Source organism: Plecotus auritus (assembly GCF_963455305.1).
Source record: "Plecotus auritus genome assembly, chromosome: 2".
In the NCBI taxonomy this organism is placed as follows: Eukaryota; Metazoa; Chordata; class Mammalia; order Chiroptera; family Vespertilionidae; genus Plecotus; species Plecotus auritus.
In genome coordinates, this window is record NC_137771.1 from 100,905,631 (window position 1) to 100,919,729 (window position 14,099).

Below are 14,099 nucleotides of genomic sequence, written 5' to 3' on the forward strand. Positions count from 1 at the left end.
GCCAAGGATGACTAACTTGACAGACTGGAAAGAAATCTTGTCCCAGTAACCTCAGGACACACGTACTGTAAATTACATTTTCAGTTAGAAGAGCATTATATATTACTCATAAAAGTGCTTAGAAAAGCATTTCTATGGTTAGCACCTTATAATAATTCCACTGATCCTGCAAATCAACCTTTATTTTTATAGATAGGGAAAATATGAAGCCTAATTCCAAGTCACACAGTAAGACGTGAACAAACTCTAGTTAAGGCTTTTAATTTCTGGTTTCCGGCAACCTACTTTGCCACTAACTAACCTTGTAACTTTGAGCAATTCATTCTGATCTCAGCTTAAACATCTCTACCCAAGAGGATCCTTGGCCTGGCCTAAATGATACTTCAAGCCTTCTCTCATCACATCTACTTACCCCATGCTCCTGAAATTGCCTATCTTATCCTGGAGCTTGTATTCCTCCCCACTCTGTGTTTATGCGGGCCTTCTCTCTTTCTCTCTCTCACTTACACACACACACACACCCATGGCTACTATGTAATACAGTAGCCATTAGCCACAATGGCTGAGTACTTAAAATGAGATGTGATTTACGTATAAAATATACACCAGACTTTGAAGATGTAGTACATAAAACTGTAAACCATTCTATAAATAATTTTATATATTGGATACATGTTGAAATGACAAAATTCTGAATATATTTCAGTTGAATAAAATATATTACTAACTTTAATTTGACCTTTTTCTGTTTACTTTTTTAATGTGGCTACTAAAAAAATCTAGATTAAATACTTGGCTCACATATTTCTATTGGGCAATCGCTGGTCTACACTGAAAGTTCTGTCTGTGTCATTACCATCACACTTTCACCCCACCCGCTCAACTAGCACAGCACCTGACTATAATAGCAAGTACACAATAAATATTTGTTGAATTAAGGATGTTTCTAAATCTGTCTGTATGTTTCTCCATCTCTACATTGGAGATAGTGGTTCTATTTACAACACAAGATGGTTAGGATAATAATAACATCATCAAGTAGTCTATTACTTTCTTTGAAGGGTAAATTTATGATATGACTTTTTGCTGAAAAGCCTGAAATTAATTTTGAACTCTTGGGCAATCATTTGTATTGTGAAATATGTTCTTTTGAGTTTATAATATAAATGTAATAAATGAAATGCTGAAAGAGCTGCAGAGTAAGCAATTTAAGTGGGAAATACTGTTGAAAGAACCAAAGGAAAGCCAAGGTATGACCACAGTTAATGGGAAAGCAGACAGGGCCCACAAACTTGTGCAAGTGGCTTTACTGTTGTTCTGTGTTAATTTAATAAGCGGAAGACTCATGCATGTTGCTGAAGGATTCCAGTACTAATGGGGACATAGTGCAAGTGGTTATCCAAAAGCCAAATAGTCTGTTTCCAAATTTGATCACTACCCCACCATATACTCCCCCAACCCCCAACAAAAACACCACACACACAATGAATACAATTCTGGTTACCAAAAAACCCTCAGATATGCAAGCCCAAAACACACAGTTCTTTCATCAACTGGATCTGCAGAACACAAGAAACAATGTGGGCAGGTGGAGTTAAGAAGGTACACAGGGCTACTTCTACTGTAAGTCTCCTTCCCCACCTTGTCACCTAACACTCCCTACCCCACCTTTGACACTCCAGCTAAAGGAACCAGGTCATTGCTGACCCCAGTGATGAGACAAATAAAAAAAGAAAGCCACATTGTTACATCCACCGAACGTGAGTGCTGAATGTATGTGGAGAAGTGAGTAAGTGGGATTCAATGGGGAAAGAGAAGCAGACCAGAAGCTATTCTCTGATCCAGGACCATTTCACATACCTGTGAACTTGTGTTTGTTGAGGGCTTTAAAAAAGTTTTTGTAAATCTTTCCTTTAAACCACCAGTACCAGATCACATAACCTTTAACATGAATACATACATCCCTGGCAACTCTCAGCTGAAGAGCTTGTACCTTTCCTGCCACCTTCCACCAGGGGCAGGAAAGGTACAAAACCAGCCCACAGCCTAGGAAGAAACGAGGGCAGGCGGTGGCGGCTAGAGCAAGAGAAGAGAGCTGCACGGATTTCTAGAGGGCACGATCCGCACAGTGTGCCAGCCCACAGGTTGGCCTCGTAGCAGCAGCCACCCAACCCAGAATCAATCAGCTCTGAGTCTGTGCTCTCACCCGTCGCCTCGCCCCTACATGGGGTGTTTAAAATACCTGAGGACTCGGGGCCTGTCAATTCTCGGTCCACAGGACTTGTCTGTGCACACGAAAAATAAACAATATCTGCGGAGAAAAGGAGGTTGGAGACTAGAAGACACCTAACTACTGGCTTTCTAACGACACCATGATGACGCCTCCAGAGCCGGGTGTGAGAGAGGGAGGAGGACCTCAGCGCCCGAGATCGGCGGCTGGGGGAAGGGGGAGCGGAACAGCGACCCACACTGAGAAGGGTGCGCAGACCGTCTACCCGGAGGCGGGGGCTCCGCGCCGGAAGCGGGGCCCACAGGGACGCCCCCAAATGCTGAGGGCCCGGCGCCGCCCCAGGCACCGCCCGCCCCCCCCTCCGCGGGAGGCACGTGTGGGGAGTCCAGCACTCCCGCCCGAGGGAGGCTGAGAGGTGGAGGCGAAACCTGCACAAATGAGACACAGACACGTTACCTTGTTCATCCCATTCCCCATGGCGGCCGAATGCGCGCTCCGGCACCCGCTCCGACACCCGGGCTCTGAGGGCGCAGGCTCCCTAGTGGCAGGACCGGGAGGCCGCGGAGCAGGTGGGGCGGGAGGGAGGAGGCTCTGGGGAGGAATTTCGTGCACTGACTATAAACAACAACAACGGGAATCTGGGACGTCCGGCGGCGCGGCTGGCTCCCGACCCGGCTGGACCCTGGGGTTTTCCGCTGTCCGCCCGGACTTCCCGGCTCGGCCGAGCAGAGCAGCGGCGTCCCAGCCGGGAACTGGTGCCGCTAAGCCCGTCCGCCCCGAGGGAGGCCCTCGCCCCCTCCCCGCCGGTTCCCTGGGACTCGTAGTCCGGCTCCGGTGGCCGGCGGGGGAGGGGTGCGGACCGCGGCTCCGGCGGGCGGCAGCCTCGAGCGCGCAAGCGCGTCCCCGAGCCGGCGGGCGGGGGCGGGGGCGGGGGCGGGGGCGGGGGTCGCGCAGGCGTGCCCCACCCCGCCGAGCGTCACGGGCCGCCTCGGGAGGGCAGAGTCACCCAGACTTCCGCCAGCCTCTTCCCTGGGACACCTCGCGGGGCGGGGGCGGGGCTCTTCCGAGCAGCCGTCGCCCCGCCGGGACAGGCTCGGTGAATCAGGTGCTCATCACCGCGCGGCAGACCTAGCCCGGGCTGGGGATTTCTGTGGCCCGCCCCCACCCACGGAGACCGAGAAGTTGCGCCCGTTGAGGAAAGGTGGGCTCGGTTACTCATCTCCGGAATGACCCTACCTCCCTACCCGGGGGGAGGAGATGGCCGGCCGGATCTCTGACCTCAGGCCGCGGCTCTGTACATCTAGTGTGTCCCCGTCTGTAGCAAAGTTGTTTTGAATATTCGGTCACCCTCACTAAACTTTAACTTCTTCCCTGGGGACAGAATCCTTGAGATAGGGGTTTCTCAGTTCCATTTCTGTATGCTCATCAATGCCCTGGGCACACTATGTACTTAATATTTGCTCAATGAACACATGCAGCAGTCTGATATGGCTGAGCTCACCCATGACCTCATTTCATCTACTCCTTCTTGCTCACCAGTTACAGCCGCATGGGCTTTCTGGGGGCTCCTCAAACCTACCAGGACGGATCAGCACTTGGGCCTTTGTGTGGGCTGTGCTCTCTACCTAGACATCTCAATCTTAATCTCTTGGCATGTCACCAACTGTCACCTCAAAGAGGCTTTTCCTGACCATCCAATCTACTAGTAAAGTAGATACTCCAGTCACTACCATATTAATCCTGTAGTGTTTTCTTCATACCACTTAACAACGGGATATCATCATATTGATTGGCTTATATTTTATCTGTCTCACTAGAAAACAAACTCCAAAGGAACTGTACCTTGCCAGTCTTACTACTATAGTCACCTGGCCTGGCACAGCACCTGGCACAGCACCTGGCACAGATAGGAGCTTCCGTAAATATTTGTTGAATAAATTAATGAATTTCAGGGGGCTTAGAAAACAGCAGTGAGAAATGCTGACATTTTGAAAACTTGTGGACTCTATCTTGGCCATTTCTTTCCTTGTATGCCACATCTTCTGTGAAACTAAACGTCCACATGTAGGAAGCTACTACTCAGAATGCACCCAAATTGTTTACTTTAGGTAGGATGGGACCCAGATCAGGCATCACACTTCCTGCCCCTTGTTTCTGAGTGTTCCTTTCCTACCACCTTCACTTCCTCTTCTCCCTCCTGTCTCCCAGTCATCTGGGCAGCCCACCTCTTACTCCTCTGCTCCTCACCATAATTATTTTTACTGGCTTCCTTCTTGTAGACAGCACAGCATGATTAGTGGACTGCTTGGGGAATCCCAAGACCCACCTTTGTTCCTAAATCTCAGAGTGATATTAGGCAAGATGATCAACTTTTCTGAACCATTTTCTTCCTCCTTAAGACAAGCATTGGACTATGAATTTTTGAAGGTCCTTTTCAGCAATCAGTGAACTGCTTCTATTTCCCTCCACTCTACTTGTCTGTTGTTGCTGCCATAGCCATTTGAACTTTTGAGAACACAACCAGTTCATAAATCGGTACTTGTCTATAAATGACAAAAGCATACCCAATTTTATTTTTTTTATCATTCATTTGGAACATGTCCTTTCTCCTATTCAGTTCTTAACAAACTTATTTCTCTAGCTCAGGTCATCTGCTTAACAGTTTCTCCTAGGCTCAGAACCTGCCAGGCTATCTTTTAACAGCCAATGTTGGCACTCTGGCCTGCATTTAGTATAGCTCTGTAATATCCACATACTCAGATTCTCCATTTTAGATTTCACATTCTCAATTTTTATTGTTTTTGGTTAAATACGAAAAGAGAAGATCATTAACATAAATCAGAAGAGTCAGGTTTTTAATATTTATTATTTTGTGTGTGTCGTGGGGGAGTCTCCATAAAAGACTGTCTTCTTGCTTTCTCCATTCTGTTCTAGACCTCACACCACCTCCCTCCATTGTAACAGTTATTATCAGTTTGTCAAGTCTTGCATTTTCTATGACTAAAAAAGAAAAGGGAAAGTCTAATCCAATTTGGCAACATGTCCTCGTTTATTTCTCTTTCCGAAGTGCCACCTCAGAGCGGAAGCTCTCCTCTTGACCTGATGGCCTGCCCACTTCCAAGCTCCGTTCCTTTCCTCCTTCTTTTATAGCTCCTGATGATAGGAAGAAGGGAAGGAAGCAAACTCCCAGTCAATGCTGGCATGCTTCACATCTAAAGGATAATCTATTTGCATAAAATTTTTAAGGCACGATAAGCCTACAAGAATTTCACTCCATGTAAGATTTTTGCATCCACTTTCCTTCCTGCCATTTTTCTGTCTCTCAGCACACTAAACACCACAGATGTTGGCAACAACTCCTAAATAAGCCTTCCTGTGTGCCCAGTGAGAAATGGTCTGTTAGTCATGTGGGCCAGCTGGTTCATACATGTGGTTAAGGGCTGGTTAGTGAGCAATTCTTTGAACTTTAAGGTGAGAGTGTGTGCTATCCCACAAGCAGAAGCTTAACCATTAAAGTCAGCCAAGTCATCAGGTGTCATGGATAATTTCAGAGAATTGAGGTGAACTGCCCAAGTGAGAAGTAGTTATATAATCTTCCTTGGCCTTTTGAACATACTGTAATCTAGAGATTCTCAACCTTTAACACTGCTGACATTTTGGGCTGGGTGATTATTTTTTGTTGTGGGGCTGTCCTGTGCATTGTAGGCTATTTAGCAGTATTCCTGGCCTCTGCTACCGTTTGACAGTAGCACCCCTTGTCTATGACCATCAGAAATGTCTTCAGCCTTCAGAGAGCAAAATGTACTTCCTGCCACTATTACCTGTATAATAAAGGCACAGAAATGAAATCTCTTTCCTTCTTTGTAATTCTTTCCTTATCTCTTTTTCTCCCTTGATAACCAGTTAAATCTACACTGATAGATAATGTTAGTTCTTTGCAGAATTCTTAGGCCACACTGTCCAATATAAAACAAATTAAGAACAAGAAGTTAAAATGAAGAGCTAACCTAGCCAAAGCATGACTGAAAGTAGAAGAAAACTAGAACCTCATGAATTGTGAAGAGAAGAAAAATGGTGGCATCTAGAACTACCAGATGGAAGCACAAAGCATCTTCCGTTTCTCCAGAATGTCTAGAAAGAGGGTATCCAGGGGACTGCTGCAGGTCATGCAGAACAGCTGACCATGAGTGTGGGCCCTCAGTGACCTCAGCCTCTAGATGGCCACCGATTTCAGCCTCCAAGTAGTCTTCTGATTACGATCTTGGTTTCTTCTTTACACTTAAGAGGTTTGGGAAGCTCAAATCTCAGAGCACAGAAATCTGGAGACTGGCATCAGAGAAGAACGGCAAGTGGGTATCTAGGTAGACTGACAGGGCAGAGATACAGGGTTGGAGAATCTGGGAGGAGGTAAATGGAGATATGCTAGCAGGCATTTAGTTAGGAGTCAATGAAGTCTGTCAGCATGTAGAACTTCTGGGAGGGTTGGCAGAGGCAAGGCCAGCCTGGGAAGAATGGAGTTATTACGCAAAATATAGAGCAGAGGATCAGGCAAAGGGGAAGTTAGAACCCTGGTCCCCAAAAATTGGGTGGAAGGTGACACAATTGTCAGCCTACAAGTCATAACACGTATGCCTGTGTATTGTCAGTACATCTGGTTTCCAAAGTCATAGCTTCATTAGGGGTAGGTAGGCCAATTATCATTTGTCTTAATACCCAACACCTAAACCAGTTCCTGCAATGTGGAGAAACTTTCAGACGTTTGTTCATGAAGGAAAGAAAATACAACTGGGAGGTTACTGCATTTGTCCAGGTGTGAGGTTCACAAATAATGAATCATTTTTTATAGGCCAATTACTCCATCGACACTGTGTCTACCTACCTGTCTTCCTTTTCTAGAACAATGCAATTTCCATGTGGGATGTCTCTGTCATCTAGGAGTGACCAAAGTTCTACTGTCCTTCGTTTTTTTTAAGCAGATGCAGTGTATGCAGCTGGTGTGTGTGTGTGTGTGTGTGTGTGTGTGTGTGTGTGTGTGAGAGAGAGAGAGAGAGAGAGAGAGAGAGAGAGAGAGAGAGGTCAGTCTTTGCACACAGTGCTGTCATGTATTGCTGAATGCTCCTTGATTGCAGCCATAGCTGTAGTTGGCAGAGCCCAGTACTTTCAGTAGCTTTGCCCTTGACATCATGCTGTTTTTGATTTTTGGTTAAGAAAATACATAGGTCACGTAAAACCTTTCCTGGCTTATGGACATCCATCTTGTAGGTGGGCTATTTTCCTTGTCTGAATGGTTTCACTTGACCTATGTATTTTCCTATCTCTGCAAAGGGTCTATCAGAGATAATAAACAGGTCCTTTAAAACTTTTCATGGCTTAAAAAACAAAACAAAAAAAGTCATGGTTTGTGATCCAAGCTCAAAACAGCTGCCAAAATCTGAACCATTTCTTTTAGACTCAGTAAAATAATCATCTTTTTTTATTTAGGTCTGACAGGACTGGTAAAGATACAATGTGGGCCTTGCTTTCTTACCTTAATTCACCTGGGCACAAAGAAACACACCTAGGAGCCCTTACCAGTTGCCTTCTATATAGTTCCGTGTTCATAGTCTCCAAATCTGTATAAAACCTTATTTAAAGTGACCATGTGGCCTGCAATCTAGTATGGAGTGGGATATCCCTGGTTGGAGGGCCTCATTTGTCTGCATTTACACCTGCGTGGCCAGCTGCTCTTTTAGAGGCCTACTTCTGCTTCTTCAAATGCCTGCAGGGGCCCAGCAGCCCAGAAGTGAAGACAAGGGGAAATGGCAAGGGAAGCCCCAGCGCTGAGCATTTGAACATTGACTGGTCAAGGGCAGCCCTCCTTAGAGGAAACTAACAGCCATCGGCTAATGTTCTTTAAAGTGTTCCTTAGTGAAGTTTTGTTTGTTTTTCACCCCATTTTTGTAAAACAAATTGAAATAGATACGAAGACTTTAAACTGGTCTGGGTAGGGGGCTCAGGGAGAAGGGGGTTTCCTCAGAGAATGGAATGCCCCAAGAGAAACTTCACTGGTGAGAGGGGAAGTCCATTTCATGTGACATAATGGTGTCATTATTTAACACCATTGGGGTTTACACTTGTTAATATTTATCATTATTTTGATTAGTCATTGATCATTATGAGAAAGCCATCATAAATAAAGTGCTTCTCAGGCTAGTCAATAGACCAGGGTCATCTTTCTTATCCAGACCAGAGCACTTGTGATTATTAAACACTGCCCCTGTCCAGACAAGTCGTCTCACCCAGAGCTATGTGATTATTAAAGACTGACACCCTGTATGTGCCACTGACCTATCTTAGTCATACCTGTGTGCCCTTTCTAGACAGAGCTTCCCTACAGATCTCTGCAAACAGTAACACCAGAACAACCGCAAAGATGACAAGCGATTTCAACACAAATTATGTTTGGTTCACAGAAAGTTAAGGTATATCTCTCTTTTAGATCTCACATATCCAATAAACCCTAAAATGGGCAGAAAGGCTGAGCCAGAGCTTGCCTACTGGACAGACTAGAAGAGCGTCTCAACCTAAAAACATTCTGCTCAAAATACAAGTGAGTGCTTATTTTACCTGTTGTAATTAAAGGGCACATGAAGGTGCTTTTTCCTGATCAAAGGCACATTTTGTCTTGAAGGTGGTATGAGATCTCTGTCTCTATAGACAGAAGAACTGATAACTTAAATGACAATCTCCCTATTGCTTGTTGAGGTCTTGTCTGGCAGCCCAACATGAGCAAGTGCTATGCATGGGTAGACTGATAGACATTATAAGAGTGTGATATGTGGACATCTTTCCTTACTGCAATACCTTCCAAAGATGTACACTTTATAATGAACTTCTGCTTTTAAAAATCTCACAATTTTTGTTGCAGTCAAAACAAGCAAATGAACCAGGAAGCTCTCTGCATTGTGGTTATTTGATTTAAGCCATGGATGAAGCTTCTATTTAGTAAAAAGGTATGTGTGTGTTTTTCTCGAGTCATAGCAACTCTAGATCTTCTGAGTTAGTGTAAGTGTTGATTCTGATTGCTGGAATTACATATCTAATTGTCACAGATAGGGCTGCAGAAATAAAATGTCTGAGCAAGTGGTTGGCAAAACTACTCTAAATCAGACCATCTCTCTTCTAGTTATCAATTAAGTGTAACTTTCACAAATTTGAGATAATAATTAGATATATAGTCTTTGTTTGCATCAACCACCTCCTTTTTCTTTCCTTTCCTTTCCTTTCCTTTCCTTTCCTTTCCTTTGCTTTGCTTTCCTTTCCTTTCCTTTCCTTTCCTTTCCTTTCCTTTCCTTTCCTTTCCTTTCCTTTCCTTTCCTTTCCTTTCCTTTCCTTTCCTTTCCTTCCTCCTTTCCTTTCCTTTCCTTTCCTTTCCTTTCCTTTCCTTTCCTTTCCTTTCCTTTCCTTTCCTTTCCTTTCCTTTCCTTTCCTTTCCTTTCCTTTCCTTTCCTTTCCTTTCCTTTCCTTTCCTTTCCTTTCCTTTCCTTTCCTTTCCTTTCCTTTCCTTTCCTTTCCTTTCCTTTCCTTTCCTTTCCTTTCTTTTCTTTTCTTTTCTTCTCATTAATCCTCACTAGAGGATATATTTCCATTGACTTTTAGGGAGAGTGGAAGAGAGAGAAATACAGAGAGAAACATCGATGTGAGAGAAACACATCTATTGGTTGCCTCCTCATGAGCCCTGACCAGAGCCTGGGCCGGGGAGGAGCCTGCAACTGAGGTATGTGCCCTTGACCAGAATATAACCCAGGACCCTTTGGTCTGCAGGCTGACACTCTACCTCCTGAGCCAAACCAGCTAGGGCCAACCACCTTATATTCTTTTTAAATTTTGTAGAATTTCTTATTTCTAAGCTATTTAGTCATTGCATAAAAAGAGGAAACAATTTGATTTCTGACTTGTTATAAAATATTTATTATGTGGGTGACCAAAGTGTCCCAGTTTACCCAGGACTTCCCTGGTTTTAAAATGGAAGAAAAATTTTAATGTTTTTTTAAGTGCCTTCCTCTTTATTTACACACTAGAGGCCCGGTGCAGGAAAATTTTGCATGGGGTTAGGGGGCGTCCCTCAGCCTGGCCTGCATCCCTTTTGCAATCTGAGACCCCTCAGGGGATGTTGGGTCTAAACCGGCAGTTGGACATCTCTCTCGCAATCCAGGACACTGCATGAACCAGTGACCATACTTTTCACACAGGTGAAAGGCATCTTGCTGTTGTATGGGCAGCTACATTTTTTTGCCCTGATTATAAAAAGTAGTACATAACATGATCCTTCTGAGGCAGTAGTACCATTTTCCCCATCTTATGGGTGGAAAAATTGAAGCAGAGAGAAGTTGAGTAATTGGCTTTGTCACACAGTTATAAGTGTCAGAATCAGGGCTGACCATAAAATGTGCAAGCCAGAATCCATACATGTCATTGCTGTATCATCCTGTTTTTTCAATGTTAGAGAAGCCTTGCCAGGTTTTAATTTTTAAATCTAAGAGATTGTTCCCAATATATAGGATAAGGTCCCTAGGCCTGGCCGGCAATCAGGGCCATCTGTGGGGCGACCAGCAGGCCAGGTGATTGGGGATCTCCCTGGCACCTGCCTTGGCTGGTGGCCTGGCACCACCCACTGGCTGGCTCGCCCCCTGATTGCTGCTGCAGGTAGCCTCCCTCTGCAGGGACAGATGCTCAACGCAGGAGCTCCCTGGTGGTCAGTGCATGTCATAGCGACCTGTCATTCCACAGGTCTTTCTGCTGTTTGCTTGATTTGCATATTAGGGTTTTATTACATAGGATAGTTCCCTGAATGCAGTGTTGGGAAGGAGCAGGTGCTCCCATTGCTGGGTGGGGCAGGCAGTTCCAGGAAGTAGGAGCTATTCTCTCCCCAAAAGGGTCTAAAGGGTCGGAGTGTGAAATTGACACTTTCCAGAAGGGAAATACTGGTTGAAGAAGAGTCACTGTCAGTATTTCTCCCTGGAGAAAAATACAGTTTGATCTCTTCCCAAATTTTAAGATTTGAATATTTTCCACTTGAATGTTTTCCTTAGAAATTATTTCAAAATAACCAGGAAAGCCTAATAGATTTCCTTATACTATTTAATTGAAGAGATCACATGCTTGAAAGAATAAGTGCTTATTTCAAAGAAAATGGATAAGTGGTTAGATTTTCATAGTGTGGCAGTTTTGGGTACATAAAAACATTAATTCTTCCTGGTCTTGAATCCATGCCCTGCCACTACCCCTCAGCCAGTCATTGCACTTCAGGTAATATGGTCTTGGATGTACTGTTCACATTTCCAATCTCCAAACATTGAAGTAGCTTTTGAATTCATTGAACCAATGTTTGTTGAAAGCCTGTTATGTTCTGGGCATTGTCCAGAAGCTCAGGATACAGAAATGAAAACAAAACTGCTCCCATACTTAACTCATATCTATTATAAGTCCATGGGAAAGAGGGTTTTACAGGTAAATCACTTCCATGTAATGTGGTGTATTCTTTGTGTGCCACTTGCTTTGGGAAGTTAGAGGAGGGGACTCTTAAAACAGCCTCAGCTGCCTCTTTTTTTCTGCAAAAATAGGAATCCTTACATTTCTGCATTCCTGGTATGCAGGTTCTCTTAAAAAAAACACAATTATGTGTTTCTAATATGATTTTGTTTATTTAGAGCCAGAAATATAACATGGGCCTGTCTCAGTGCCACATTCTGGAACTCTTGGGTCATAAAGTACCATTTCCTGAAGCACTGTAATGTGGGGAATGATGCATGTACTTCATACCTAGACATAATGAGGACAGTGCCCAATGTGCTCTTGTTTATAAGGCAACACTAATTTTAGTGGCTTCCCACTTCTCATCATCCACCCTCCCCTTTCCCTTTATGGAATTCTCAAATGCACCATTTTCAGGGGAAACTGAATTTTAGAGAAGTTGCAAATAAATAAAAGCAGTATCCTATATAATAAAGAGATAATATGCAAATTGACCATCACTCCAACACACAAGCTGGCCGCCCCCATGTGGACACAAGATGGCCGCCAAAAGATGGCCTGCAGGGGAGGGCAGTTGAGAGGAACTAGGCCTGCAAGGGAGGGCAGTTGGGGCCGATCAAGGCTGCAGGGGAGGGTAGTTAGAGGTGACCTGGCTGGCAGAGGAGAGCAGTTGGGGTCGACCAGGCCTGCAGGGGAGGACAGTTGGAGGAGACCCAGGCCTGCAGGGGAGGGCAGTTGGGGGTGATCAGGCCTGCAGAGGAGGGCAGTTGGGGGCGACCAGGCCTGCAGGGGAGGGCAGTTAGGGGTGACCGTGCCAGCAGAGGAGGGCAGTTAGAGGTGGCCAGGCCAGCAGGGCAGGGCAGTTAGGGGCAATCTGGCCAGCAGGGGAGCAGTTAGGCATCAATCAGGCTGGCAGGGGAGTGGTTAGGGGGTGATCAGGATGGCAAGCAGAAGCGGTTAGGGACAATCAGGCAGGCAGACAGGCGAGTGGTTGGAAGCCAGAAGTCCTGGATTGTGAGAGGGATTGGGTCTAAATGGGCAGTCAGACATCCCTCAAGGGGTCCCAGATTGGAGAGGGTGCAGGCTGGGCTGTGGCTCACCTTCCCCTCCCCCCCATGCACGAATTTTGTGCACTGGGCCTCTAGTAATTATATATTTATACACACACACAAGTTTGGGAAATAGGCAACCTTATGAAGTGAAGCTTTTTGCCTGTGTTTCCTGAGGAAAACCTGGCCTCAAGAGATAGATGGTTGGTAATGAGCTAAATCAGCAAATCAGATTTGGCATATTTTGAACAAAATTGAATTGCAGAACTTGAAGTACATTTAAAGACCATAATTTCTAATCCAAGCCATTTGGCAACTGAGGCACCAAAACCTTAAATGATTTTCTTAGGGCCACCGAGATAAACAGTATCAGAAAATATTTGCTGTTCCAGGTTCCCCCCTTATTGCCCAGGCCCCTCCTCTAGATTATCCTCACTTTCTCACTATCCAGCAACTAGAAGGTCAACCCTCAGCATAGCTCAAAGCCTTCAGGACTTTAACCCTGCTCCTACTCTGAGCTGATTTTATTTGGGTGGGTCAGTACCATGATATAGTATATATTTTGAGCATTCACCCTGAGAAAGCTGGATGAGAATCCAACCAAAGGCAAGATTAGGGAGGTAGGCAAGATTAGGTGTAAGGAGGTAGATAGTTGCCATACTGTATGATAAATGTTGGGGACAGGAGAGGAAATGGCTATGGGAACTCAGAGAGAAGTCACTATATCAATATCTGTGAGCAGTGGCACCAATATGGTAGGCAGTCAGACAGGCATGAGCAGAGCAGGGCAATAGGCCAGTTATGGAATGTCACCAGGGTGGGAAGTTCCAGGTGCCAAGCAATGGGCAAAACTGAAAAAACAAGGACCTCACCCACGGGATGACCTTTCCTCTGACCTTTCATATCACTGGTCCTATGGTTTGGACCCCCCCTTGATCTTTCCTCCCCTGGCATGTGGGTTAGACCCCTTTAGATAGGGGAACAAGAGGCAGGATAATAGCCTCATATGATGCTTATACAAACCCTTGTAGGACCACTCCCTTAAGCATTAATCCCTAGAGATAACATGTAGATCTCAGTTGTGTTGGAGCTGTAGGCCCAGAAGAGCAGCAAAACCAGACGGGTGACACCATGGCTGACCTCAGGACCAGCTGCATTGAATATTAACCCCCTACTTTGGCACTGACCACGATCCTGGAAAATGGTTGAGATCCTTCCCTGAAAATCCCCACCCTTAAAAGTCCTTAGAATGGAGGACCCAGCACAGCTCTCTCTATGGAGCACACCTGTGTCTTTCTTCACCACCC

At 45.2% G+C, this 14,099-nt stretch overlaps 1 protein-coding gene across 3 annotated transcripts in view; it reads right to left on the reverse strand.

Annotated features, from left to right (window-relative positions):
• DUSP22 (dual specificity phosphatase 22) overlaps positions 1–3,271 on the reverse strand; it is a 63,281-nt gene extending 60,010 nt beyond the window's left edge. Inside the window, exon 1 of one of the 3 annotated variants that reach the window (XM_080654070.1) lies at positions 2,687–3,271. In XM_080654070.1, the coding sequence (XP_080510196.1) occupies positions 2,687–2,707 (21 nt within the window). In that variant the 5' untranslated portion in view covers positions 2,708–3,271. The remainder of the gene's footprint in view (positions 1–2,686) is intronic. The other 2 variants (XM_080654069.1, XM_080654068.1) reach the window with 2 other exon arrangements.
• Between the last annotated feature and the right edge of the window lie 10,828 nt (positions 3,272–14,099).